General features: G+C 38.4%; 2 protein-coding genes across 6 annotated transcripts in view; one reads left to right on the top strand and one right to left on the bottom strand.

Moving 5' to 3' along the window:
- The window catches only part of FASTKD1 (FAST kinase domains 1), a 28,205-nt gene extending 22,718 nt beyond the window's left edge, over positions 1–5,487 (bottom strand). Inside the window, exons 1-2 of one of the 4 annotated variants that reach the window (XM_032228727.1) lie at positions 5,115–5,487; positions 1,656–2,052 (exon numbers count right to left, since the gene is read on the bottom strand). In XM_032228727.1, the coding sequence (XP_032084618.1) occupies positions 1,656–1,999 (344 nt within the window). In that variant the 5' untranslated portion in view covers positions 2,000–2,052; positions 5,115–5,487. The remainder of the gene's footprint in view (positions 1–1,655; positions 2,053–5,114) is intronic. The other 3 variants (XM_032228718.1, XM_032228735.1, XM_032228744.1) reach the window with 3 other exon arrangements.
- Positions 5,488–6,937: 1,450 nt separating this feature from the next.
- The window catches only part of PPIG (peptidylprolyl isomerase G), a 29,984-nt gene continuing 24,050 nt past the window's right edge, over positions 6,938–12,871 (top strand). For both annotated transcript variants that reach the window (XM_032216592.1, XM_032216601.1), the window contains exon 1: positions 6,938–7,083. The gene's annotated coding sequence lies outside the window, so the exon portion shown is untranslated. The remainder of the gene's footprint in view (positions 7,084–12,871) is intronic.

The following is a 12,871-nucleotide window of genomic DNA, read 5'->3' as shown; positions in this document are numbered from 1 at the left end:
ACCAGCATGCCTACCGTCCCCTGTCCTACTATCCCCATTTATTTATACTCATTTCCTTTGTTCATGTCCATGTTTATACTTATACCTGTTATCTTGTACATATTTAACAAACTAACTAACTAAATAAAATACATACATACATACATGCCAGTGGTGGGTTCGGCATCCCGTTCCAACCGGTACGGTTGGAATGGGCCTGGTATCGTCCACATGGACGCGTGCAGCGCACACATGTGCATAGTGTGTGCATGCGGCTTACTGTCTCCATGACGCTCCAGCTGCTCAGTGGAGCGTCACGCATGAGCTGTACGCGCCGTGCGTGGAAGCATGAAAGACTTAAAAGACTGGTAAGGAGCTCAGGCGGGCAGGCCCTCTGGAGCACCGTACCGGAATGGTATCCGGTGCTCTGGGCAGGCTCCGGTACACCCGTACCAGGGCGTACCGCCTGCAACCCACCACTGATGCATGCACATATTATTGTTCTGTATTTTGTGTTCTGAAATGGCCTTATGATTAAACAATGAAATATTATTAACGGATTAATGTGCCAAAGATGGAGAGAGTGCTACTTTCCTCTTTTCAAAATATACTTTTTAGCAACCATTGACAGTTTCTGAATTCCCCCCAACCCATATGTAAAATAGTTTTCTAACTGTTAATAAATTAAATTAAATGTAACAACTTAAAAATATGCAACAAAACTTGTTGATATTCAGCCTTGTGATGAATCAGTGATGGATATTCTTTTTTATATACTTATGGAACAAAGGTGATGCTGGAGTTCTATTGCATTTTACTCCAGGAGCATTTCCCCAATTTTAAAAACTGATCCTAACTTTTATGTGGCAAAGGTAGGGCGCTGTACTTTATCTTGATTACACCACTGGTTTTTTCCTTTGGGTTTTTAAAAAATGCATATATACAATCTATTATAGCTGCTATATAATGTGATTTTTATGATTGCTAAATTGAACTTTAAAGAAGTTTTTTTTTTAAAGTATGAATTCTATAAGCAAATTTTAACACTTAATACGTTTGCCTGTGGAACAACAGGATATTTCCCTATGGGTATACAAAAGTGATTCATTCTTAAAAATAAAATCAGACAATAAAACTCTGTAGAGATTCTCCGTCATTCAGGTCGTGGTTGTCCCAAAGGTGCTTTTTCAGGAGGCAAATTGACTTTCTTGTTTTTTTCTTTTGAAGACGTCTTCGGGATGTCTGAAGAAAGTCCAGTTGCCTCCTGAAAAAGCCCCTTTGGGGCAACCATGACCTGGATGGCAGAGAATCTCTACAGACCTTTAGTTGTACAATTTGGGATGAACACCCTTTGAACGGGTGGGAGTAGGAATGGATTTCCAGAAGAAAAATTGTAGACTGCAGGAACCAGAAGCACTACTCAGGTAACCCTGAGGACACAGATAAACCTCCAGGTGCTTCAGAGACCCTCTGAAAGGATGCAGATTACCAGCTGTCTGCAAGGAATATAAATCCTTCCGTTCCCCAGTATCCTGTCAGAGCTGAAGAAGCTTCTTGGATGAGAAGCAAAACTTCTTCAAAAGAAAAAAGAAGAAAGTCCAGTTGCCTCCTGAAAAAAAGCACCTTTGGGACAGACAATAAAAGCTGTGCTTGAAATTAAATATCATGCTACTTACCAGAGCATGCTATATAACACATCTATCAATGCTTCATTATCCATACATTCAATCTTATTTTCTGCCAAGATGCGAAGTACAAAAAACTGAGAATGACTTCTTATGTAAGCCATGGTTTCTGAGGACCAAGGCCTCTTCCTTTGCACCTGCACAAGTTTCTTAATTGCACTTTTCACATGTTTTTCAGAGAGTCTGGCTCTGTTCTTGGAAACAAGATTGAACACTTGGTGTTCATTTGTAAAGTTATTGAGTTGATTCAACAAAGTGTCGCTGCTCCAAGTTCGACAGTTAAAACATCTTGTTGCAATTGGAGAAAAACGTCTTAGGCTAAGCATATTTGTCATTTGGATGGGCTTCTTCTTCCAAGGGCACTCAGGACTTCTTTCTTCATTTCTGACTGCCACAAGCACACATTAGGGGGAAAAAAAGAAATGTTATTTGCAGATATAACACTTTTTATTTCCTTTACCATATAATATGAAGTGACTGTAGGAAGAATAAGAATGTAAAATTATTTGTCTGCCAAGATATACTGTTTCCCTGAAAATAAGACCTCCCCAGATAATAAGCCCAATCAGGCTTTGGAGTGCATGTGCTAAAATAAGCCCTCCCCAAAAAATAAGCCCTCCCAAAAATATTGCAACACAGCAGCAGCCATGCGGTCACCACGCTCTCCACTCCTGTACCTCAAAAATAATAAGATCTCCCAGTAAATAAGGCCAGGTGCTTATTTTGGGGGGCGGTGGCAAAAGAAAATAAGACCCTGTCTTATTTTGGGGAAAACACAGTATTTCTTATTAATAAGCCCCACAATGCTTTAATTAAATACAAGATACTCTTAATCAGACTATCTATAAAAACTATAGTAAGAAACCATTTTGTTTTCCTCCTATTCTTATGCTTATTCTGGCATAGCAGTGAGGAGGAATTGAGTGAGTTTAGCATAATTTTGAAATTGACTCTAATTTGTCATGAACTCTAACCACGGATAACCATACAATTATGTTCCTATGTCTCTATCATCTCATTCTAGGTATTCCAAATGGAGGCATATGATGTATTCTATTTTCCTCCATCAATTGACACAGCCCTTCCTATTAGGTAGAACTAAGTCTGGATTTTTCATTATTATCATTATTGATTCAACATATGGGGTGCTGCATCAGTCAGGCTTCCACAACTTACAAAATAATGTTCAAGAAGATGCCCAGGTTTTTAAAAAAGTAGTACAATTAAAACATCCACCATAAGGAAAAGATATATGAAATTAATTCAGAACTGTGGTAAAACTGAAAATACAACACAACTCATCACAAAACCAAATATCCACAACGATAATGCAAAATGGACTTGAAAACATGGAATTTAAAAAGCCAAAGTAAAAAAAAAAAAAGAATACTCAAGGTAATAATTTTACTTTGAGGATTTGGGTGAAAGTTAATCGTTTGCTTAATTAATGTCATCCTCTTTGCCTTTCTACCATTATTACAACATTTTGCCTAGCCTGAGGAAAAACAGGTATCGGCTAGCTCCCAGGAAGAAACATCAATGAGAAAGCTTTAAGAGCAGGTTTCCATGACAGGTGGAACCTATTGGGGTGAGAACTATTAATGAAATACTAATCTGGTTATTCACTCCAGTCAAGCCAGCAAATCTAGGGCAATCCTGTTGTAAGACTCTTCTCATCTTATACAACATCCCAGTCAACTTTTCTGCTTCATCCAGTTTTTAAAGAAATGAAGTATTTGTGATACTTAAATGAGGGTGGAGTAGGGGGACTCCCTATACCTTTGCTTGCCATTCCACGTCCCTCATTTTTGTGTGACGATTGAAAACAAGTGGCATCATTAGATCAGCCCTGTTTTCCCATCTTCTTCAACCTCTCATGTTTAACTCCAAAATTTTTGTGTGGATCCAAATTACCAAAATGATGGCAACTTCTAAGAGGCAGCCATGTGGCCCAGGGATGCATGGCCTGACTCTTTCCCTAACATGAGATCCAGAGTTGTTCAAAAGTTAAGTGTGTGATAGGTGACAGGCATGCGGGGAATAGGCACAAGGCCTGTGGGGTCTCCATAGAGCAGGATGGGAGCCAGGGGGGTGCTGCAGTATTCCTGTGGTCAGTTTTAAGAGTGAATGACCACAGGTTAAACAGCAGCAGCTGTAACTGCAAAATGAAGTTGTAAGTAGCTTTGGGGGAAACCTGTCATAAATTTGAGTTCCCATTATATCTCAAGGACTACCTGTACCCTGATTCATTTTAGCTACAGCTGAATGCAAGGTTGATTTGAAAGGTATGCCAAATTCAAAAGTAACACAACTTTCCATGTTGTGCAAATGGCGCTTATATTCAGAAATGTGCATTTAAATCAGATTTTCTTGGCTGAAGTGCACTCCAAGAGATCATTACCAAAGAAGATAATCTTACTGCAGGATGGATGAGGAGCAGATTCCTTCACAACTACGGAACAATATTTTTGTTTTTTGAGATGAATAAAATAAGTATGGCTACTTTAAAGAACTGCAGATGGCTGCTATGGCTGCAAATTCAAAATGAAGCATAACTCTGGTATATAAGAGCAGGAGACAGTTGTCATAATTAAGAAAATCAAGAGAAAAATATTAGTTTGGTCATTTCCTTGATTTAAAGCAGATGTTTCCAATGTGCTGCCTGCCTGTGGTGGCACAAGATCATAAACTTTTAACTTTATACACACATATACTATTAATTGTACTTACATATAGACAATTTCTCTACCCTCAATGCAGCCCCTAGGCAAGCCAAAAGGTTGGACACACCTTACTTAAACCTTGAACCACCACAGCATCCAAATTAAAATATGAACATACATGATATTTCCCAAATGATGGCTGGGTGATTTTAGAATAAACTTATAAAACCTTAAGGAATTAATGGCTTATGCTTTTGTTAGTTATAAACCGAGGTTTAAAAGAGAATCAGATAAGAAACAATTCATCAACAGTCAGCACATTCAATATTTTTGTAATAGCATTTATCATTTTCATATTACACCAATTATTGTAAAAATATGATATTTTAAAACATTTATTTTCATATTCAATAGCCTTCTTACTGCCAAGCTCCTCAAAGTTTCTTTGTGACACTCCCTGGTGTGTATTTTATTTTTATTTTTTAAAAAACCGTTTATTTTCCAAATGTTTGGAAATTTTATTCTTCCAATAAGTACACAATCTGCAACTGTACCGAGTACCGTTGCACGAAGGCAATACAGCGCTTTTCCAAAAAGCTGGCATTTCAACAAGGAAGCATCCCATGAAAAAGACAAGACAGCATCTGAACCAAAATCTTTCCAGACAACTGCAACGTCTTTAACAAAGACATACGTATTTTAAAGTAGGCATAAGAATTCCATCACCATCTTAAAGAAAAAGAAGAAGAATACAGCACTCTCTCTAATCTAAGCAGTTAAAAACCACCTTTGGCGATGGGAATTACGCAGAAGCGGGGATACGACCTTTTGACACGATGCACTGGACTTCTTCGCGTGTAACGAAGCACATTGCTTGAGATCTGGAAATCAATACCTAGCTGGACTCTGCACAAACCGCTGAAATTCTCCCCTCCGTGGGATGCAAGACACGGCAGCCCGCCTCTTCCTCCAGGAGCAAATTAAACCCATGCGGTGTCCTCCGCGCGGCCATGCTGCCGGTTAGCAAGGTAGACGCCCCGCGAATGACCCGCCGCCGGCTCCTCCTCAAAGATCACGTGGTGCAAAAGCCATTCCTGGTTGTACGGAAAGCCTCTCACGGAACCCCACCTAGAGTACAAAAAGCGCCTTGAAAATCCCGGGCCCCGTATCCGGCCGTTTTCCAATAACGAACTTAATTGTACTTCCTCGGCTTCCGTAACTGTCTATTTCAATGCCCGCTCAAAAGAATCTCGTCCTGTCCTCCATTTCCCGGCGTGCCTCGCCGGCCAAGCTCGCTGCCTTTCGGGAATTGTAGTCTTTAAACGGAGGGACGCTTGGATCTCGCAGGCGGGAATTCAGACGTTGGTGATGCAAAATAAATAAATAAAGGCCAATTTCTACTTCTGCCTGTGCCGTATCTTGATTACTAATTTCTCCGATTGTTATGAGCCTCCCAGGATCGTGAATTGAGCGGGATAAAAGTTGAATAAATTTATTAGAAAATTTATATTGCCGCCTATTCGCACATGGCGACTCAAGGCGGCTTACAGGGATACAAAAACTATTATTTAAAATTATTAATAATTAGTTACTAAATTATTATTGTTATATCTATCATACAAAGTGATTTATCAAAAGGTTGGGAGATGTTATCAAATTTGGCATAGATAGAACTTAAGGTTCGCGTTCCGTATGACAACCTGAATTATTAACTCGTTATTGGAAAGTTACATAGGACACACACCGGCGCGTGAAAGGGAGATGTGGGAAATAGTAGAAAGGGTGATCAAAATCAGTGACTATAATTGTCCATCCAAAAGGAGGGACCGTGAGCTTTTATTATGAATAACTGTGCTGTCAATGGTGTTGAAATATTGCTTCCAGGTCCTGTCCAGCCGAAAGCCTAGGTAGGACATCCTGTTCAGTGTAGCTTAATCCGTCTAGACATTGATATGTACAATACCGTTTTTCCTACTTTAACAAATCTAGACAATATCAAATTATATTGATATTGTTTCTTGACTGCTTATTTGTACCCTATGATTTTAAGTGTTGTACCTTATGATTCTTGACGAATGTATCTTGTCTTTTTATGTACACTGAGAGCATATGCACCAAAGACAAATTCCTTGTATGCCCAATCACACTTGGCCAATAAAGAATTCTATTCTATTCTATTCTATTCTATTTTAGTGGTGGCGTAGACATTAGCAGTAAGAGCGCCGTCATGTCTTGGCTTGTCGGCCTTGTAATGGTACGGGGCGCCTTGAAACGCTCCTCTTAAAACTGCCACCGGGACTATGGTTTACTAGTCGCCGAAACAGAAAGGCGAGCGAAGGCCATCCCTTCGCTTCCTTCGGCGTCGATTTTGAGACAAGCCAGGCCGGGAGCCCGCCAAAGGCAGCGTCCCTAAGAGGGCGATTAAAAAAAACGGGGCTCAGCTGCGGAGCGGGGATCTTGAAGAGCCTTCTTTGACCGCCTTGCTGAAGCGCCAGGTGGAATGACTTTGCCGCCAGAGCCTCAGACTCTCCTCCAGCACGTCGATACACACACACTCGCATGCACACACATACACGCGCGCGCGCCCGTGCTCCCCTCCTTTCTGCCCGCGCCAGCCTCCAGCCGCTCCGGGTTTCCCGCTTCGTCCCCTCCTCCACTGACGCAGTCCGTCTGCACCAGGTCCTAACATGGCGGCGGCGAGGTGGTGAGGAGCTCGGCCGGAGGGAGGTTTGAAGGGCCGCGGCGAGAAGGGCCGGGTGAGTGGTCAGAAGAGTTCCGCGGCCAAGCGGGCTCCACACGGAGGCATTTTTTTTGCGTGGGGGAAGGGAGGATGACCCTCGGGAGAAGCGCGGAGCGGGCGGGAGAGAAGGGAGGAAGCGAGGTAGGCTCTCGCTCTCCTCCAGTTTGAATCTGCCTCACGCTGACGGGTTGAGGGGGGGAGGTTAACGGGGAGAAGAGGCCCTTTCCCCCCCTCATTCAGAGTCAGTGGCTGATCCTGAGGGCCTCGGATGAGGGAAGCTTCGCCCTCTCCACAGGTTGAGGGAGGAGGAGAAGAAGCAATTTCGCCTTGAATGGCTGGGGGATATAATACAGGGCCTTGGATGGGTGGGAGAAGGGAGAGCCGGGGCGTGTGTGTATGTCTCGGGTTTTAATAGTGATTTGTAGGGTTGGTTTCGGGCAACTTGTGCAAAGGGGGGGACGACGACAAGAACCCGCGGTTCTTCTCTCGCAAGTATTACAATAAACAAAATTAATGCTATTCTACCCCCCCCCTCTTTTCTCCTGTTTTCCCTCCAATTTGTAGAAATAAATCTAGGCTGATTGAAACGGTCTTTTCAATGAAAGAAAATAGTCCGTTTCATCATTAAAAAAAACTTGGGGGAAAAAGGGAAGACAGATAATGGGACAATTGTTCCGAATAGTAACCAAAGTAAAAAAGGTTTTTTTTAAAAAAAGGCAAAGAGTAAGAAGTGAAATTAACAATGGGAAGAGGAGGAGAACGAAATGAATCAATTTATACCAAGTGGGATCGCACTTAAATAGTCCAGCTCTGTGTTGTTATTCCTTTTGTATTGATCTTCCCACAGTCTACTTCAGGAACTTGCCAACTATTAGTTATCATACGTTCCAAAATCAGCACTTTATTTGAAAAATAGATCTCCTTCATATGTTGCTTATCATTACAATACTATAGTTTTGAAATTCTAAAAAAACCATGATTTTTTTTTCAAATGTACAAATTATTATACAGATGTGTACTCTTAAGGATAAGGAGATGATTAAGTAGTACAATTTTGTGCTTTACAGTTGTAACCATTGGTGTATTCAGGAATTTGAAGCATCCAAAAGGCACAGATTCATTTTGCTTTGGATTAACTAAATGAAAGCAAAATTTGACTCTTTATCTCTACTCCCTCAGTTTTCCTTTTCTTAAACATGTGAAAAATATATATTCAGTATAAGGTATAAGACATTTAATAAAATTACAGATTTGATTATTGATGCAACATTAATTTTTTATTGGGATTTTATGTTAGCTTTATTACTTTATAAGAAGGTGGCAAACATAAGAAATTAGGAAAAATGCCCACTATCTGTTATAGGGGTTATTGCAGTTGGTTTCTTAAATGTATTTTTAAGGAATTTGTTTAATACTTGTTCGTTGATACAATTGTTTTCATAAGGCATTTGAAAACTGATGTACATGCTCTTTTAAATTAGTATCAATATGGGAATTTGCTTTGCCCCAAAAATTTAGGTAATAGAAGAGAGAATTCAAGAACCCTGTAATTAACGATATGTTTATTGAAAGTTCATTTCATAATGAATTATTCTATATATCATTCTGGATCCAAGGATTTTTTCTTCTTTTTTTCTTTCTTTCTTTTTTTGATAGTTTTAAGAATCACTGTATTTCAAGCAGTATTAAAAGTGATTTACTTCAATTCCATTGCTTTGGGTTTGGTAGTTAAATTTGTGATACTAAGTTATTTAGGAAAGCCTAAACCAAACTTTAACTTTGGCAACAATAAAATGAAACATGAGACTCAATGTAAATACATCATATAATAAATACATTTATGAAATAACCAGCCACAACTGGGATAATGTATAAGCATCCAGTGGCTCCTTATTAAATAAAATATTGTAATATTAGAAATGATTTAGAAAAGAGGAAAAAAAAACAGTTGAGAGATTGCAGTACTTTTTATTCTCTGTGTTGTTCAGCTACTTTAGTCATTTCAGCCATGGTAATAGCAATGCAATGACAGTTTGGATTGTTACTGCCAGTGGAACTTGGTATATGGTGGTTAACTAGTTTTGCACAAAGAACCCTAGGAACCCAATTATAAAATAAGATAGGGTACTTCCTTTAAAAAAAAAAACACAAATATGTCATCATTTGTCAATCATTAAGACATTGAAGTACAATTTTTTTGTTGTGTGTACCCCTCCCTCCCTCCACCCCCCCACCCCCCCTCCTCCTTCCCCCCCCCCCCCGACTTCCCAGAACCCGTACACGGTATGGATTTTTAACTAACACAGTCTAAAATCTATTGAGAAAAAAGAAATAAAGAAATTAATGACATTCTAGATTGACCTTAGCTTCTTCTTACTGAACTGACTTTTAACAGTTTAAATCATTTCTGATCTTAAGCATAGGCTAACTGGAATTTCTTAGTCCCGTATTTATTTTGTATATAGTCAATCCATTTTTTCCAGTCTCGTTTATATATCTCATTTGAATGATCTTTGAGATATGCCGATATTTTAGCCATTTCGGCTAAGTTTGTTACTTTCAATGTCCATTCTTGGATTGTAGGCAAGTCTTCCTTCTTCCAATATTGCGCCACCAACAGTCTTGCTGCAGTTATCAGGTGCAGAATAAAATTGGTCTCTACCACTGTAAAGTCAGTACATATACCTAGTAAAAATAACTGAGGAATAAACTTTATCCTTCTTTTAAAAACATTTTGCATGACCCACCATATTTTTATCCAAAATGCCTTAACCTTTTGGCAGGTCCACCATATATGATAATATGTAGCGTCGAGAGAACCACCTCCAACATTTAGGCTGTACATTCGGATACATAGAAGCCAACTTTTTAGGATCTAAATGCCATCTATAGAACATCTTGTAAAAATTTTCTCTCAGATTTTGAGCTTGTGTAAATTTCACATTTCTTACCCAGATTCTTTCCCATGTATCCAACATTATTGGTTCCTCAATATTTTGAGCCCATTTTATCATACAATCTTTAACTAATTCTGTTTCCGAATCCATCTGTATTAATACATTATATATCCTCTTTATATGCATTAAGCTTTGATCTCTTATTTGTTTAAACAGATTATCCTCAACTTGGATAAAACCAATTTTTTGATCTATTTTCCACCTAGCCTGTAATTGCCCATACTGGAACCATGTTTGAACTACCTTCTCCTCTTTTAATACCTCTAAAGATTTTAATTGTAATACCCCCCTTTTCGAGGTAAGAAGCTGTCTGTAAGTAATTCTGTCCTGTTTTTGTGCTGTATTCATATTTTCAATTGCGTGTCTAGGAATTGCCCACATGGGTATCTTGTCATTTAATTTATATTGGTATTTCTTCCAAACCCGCAATAAAGCATTTCTTAAAATATGACTTTTAAAATTCTTATCCAATTTTTTGTTGAATAACAGGTAAGCATGCCAACCAAATACCAGATCGTGTCCCTCAATATTCAATATTCTATCATTGGTTAAATGAGTCCAATCACTAATTACAGATAATGCCACTGCATCATAATATAGTTTTAAATTAGGTAGTTTCAAACCTCCTCTCTCACGTACATCTTGCATTATTTTCATCTTTACCCTCGGCTTCTTTCCTGCCCACACAAATTTGTTGATACCCTTCTGCCATTCTAAAAGGTTCGCATCTTTTTTAAGTATAGGTAACATTTGGAAAAGAAATAAAAATTTTGGTAAAATGTTCATTTTCACTGCCGCTATCCTACCCAGCAAAGATAAGTGCAATTTCTCCCATTTTTTCATCTCTGTCTGTATGCTATGCCAAAGTGGTTCATAATTATGCTTATACAATTTCCCATTTGAAGTTAAAATGTTAACTCCAAGATATTTGACTTTTTTAACTACCTCACATCCTAGCATCACTCCTAATTCTTCCTTTTGTTTAATATTCATATTTATAGCTAATATTTTGGTTTTTCCTAAGTTTATTTTAAAGCCCGACACTTGACCATATTGATTAATCGTATTCATTAAAACCATACTGGATTCCTGCGGTTGTTCCAATATTATGACCAAATCATCCGCAAAAGCGCGGACTCTATATTCTTGCTGCCTAATCTTGATCCCTTTTAAACCATCCAAGCCCCGTATTTTATTCAACAATACTTCCAAAGTTATAATAAACAATAATGGGGACAAAGGACAGCCCTGTCTTGTACCTTTTCCAATTTGAAAAGAGTCTGTTAAACTTCCATTGACTATGATTTGTGCTGTTTGCTGTTGGTATATTGCTTTAATTGACTGTAAAAAATTATCTCCTATCTGCATTTTTTGCAGTATCTTCAGCAGAAATTGCCAGTTAACTCGATCAAAGGCCTTCTCAGCATCCAAAAATATAAACGCAGCAGGGATCTGGTTGTTCTTTCCCAAATATTCTAATGCATTAATAATTAATCTAACATTACTTTTCATCTGTCTCCCTTGTATAAAACCTGTTTGGTCCGTATGTATCAATTGTTGAATGACCAACATCAACCTATTTGCTAATATTTTAGTAAAAATTTTATAATCTACATTCAGTAATGAAATAGGTCTATAATTTTTGGGTTGAGTAGTATCTTGATCTTCTTTGGGTATCAAAGATATAAACGCTGTCTTCCAAGATGGAGGGACTTTACCTTCCGTTTGAATCATATTAAATAATTCTCTAAGAGGTTCTACCATTTCTAACTGTAAGTTTTTATAGTAAACCGCTGTCAAGCCATCTGTACCTGGTGCTTTCCCTGACTTTAATTGCTTAATTACCTGCAGGATTTCCCCCGAGGTTATTGGTTGATTCAATTTTTGCCTGTGTTCTTCTCTAACTGAAGGTATTTTCTCTTTGTCTAAATATTTGTCTATGTCTAAACCATTAATTTTATCCCCTTTATACAGTTCTGTAAAAAATTCCCAGAAAGCCTTTTGAATCTCTTCCTGTTGAAACACCTCCTTCCCTCTATAAATCAGTTTAGATATATTTCGAGTTTTCCTTTTTTTCCTAATCTGATAAGCTAACCATCTGCCAGGTTTGTTTGCATTACAAAAAGTATTGTGTTTTGCATATAATAAATTAGTAGCTACCTGGTCAGAGATCAACATGTCAAATTGAGATTTTAATATGTTAATAGCTTCCTTAACCTTTGTATCGTCTGGGTTCATTGTTAACTCCAGCTCTTTTCTCTTAATTTCCTCTTCCAGTTCTGTTCGTTTTAACCCTTGCTTATTTCTATGTGTTTTATTTATATTCATCAAAACTCCTCTCATATACGCTTTGCTTGCGTCCCATACAAATTCCATAGATGTACCCTTATTCATATTCAAAACAAAATATTCAGATAGTAATTTTTTACAATCATTAATATACTTTTCATATCTAAATAAGTTTTCATTCATTCTCCAAGACCTTCTTGCCTGCACTACCCTTCCCAACTCCATCCAAACTGGGTTATGGTCCGAAAGGACCCTAGCTGCAATCTTTGTTTTCTTGACCCTAGAAAGCAAATCATTAGTGGTTAGAATAAAATCAATCCTTGAGAGGGATTGATGCCTGTCCGAGAAGAAAGTGAAGTCATATTCCTCTGCATTTCTTTCTCGCCAAATATCTCTCAATTCAAAATCATCCATAATGTCAAAGAAAGATTTGGGTAACTTTGCTCGCATCTTGGTATTTAGGCGGGAAATCTTCTTATCTTTCTTAGTGTCTATCACTCCATTCCAGTCACCCAATAGTATACAGGAACTATAGTCCCACTGTACTAATTTAGCATG

The sequence above is a fragment of the Thamnophis elegans genome, chromosome 1, assembly GCF_009769535.1.
Source record: "Thamnophis elegans isolate rThaEle1 chromosome 1, rThaEle1.pri, whole genome shotgun sequence".
In the NCBI taxonomy this organism is placed as follows: domain Eukaryota; kingdom Metazoa; phylum Chordata; class Lepidosauria; order Squamata; family Colubridae; genus Thamnophis; species Thamnophis elegans.
The sequence above is the reverse complement of the archived record's forward strand: the minus strand, read 5'-3'. Positions and strand labels throughout refer to the sequence as shown.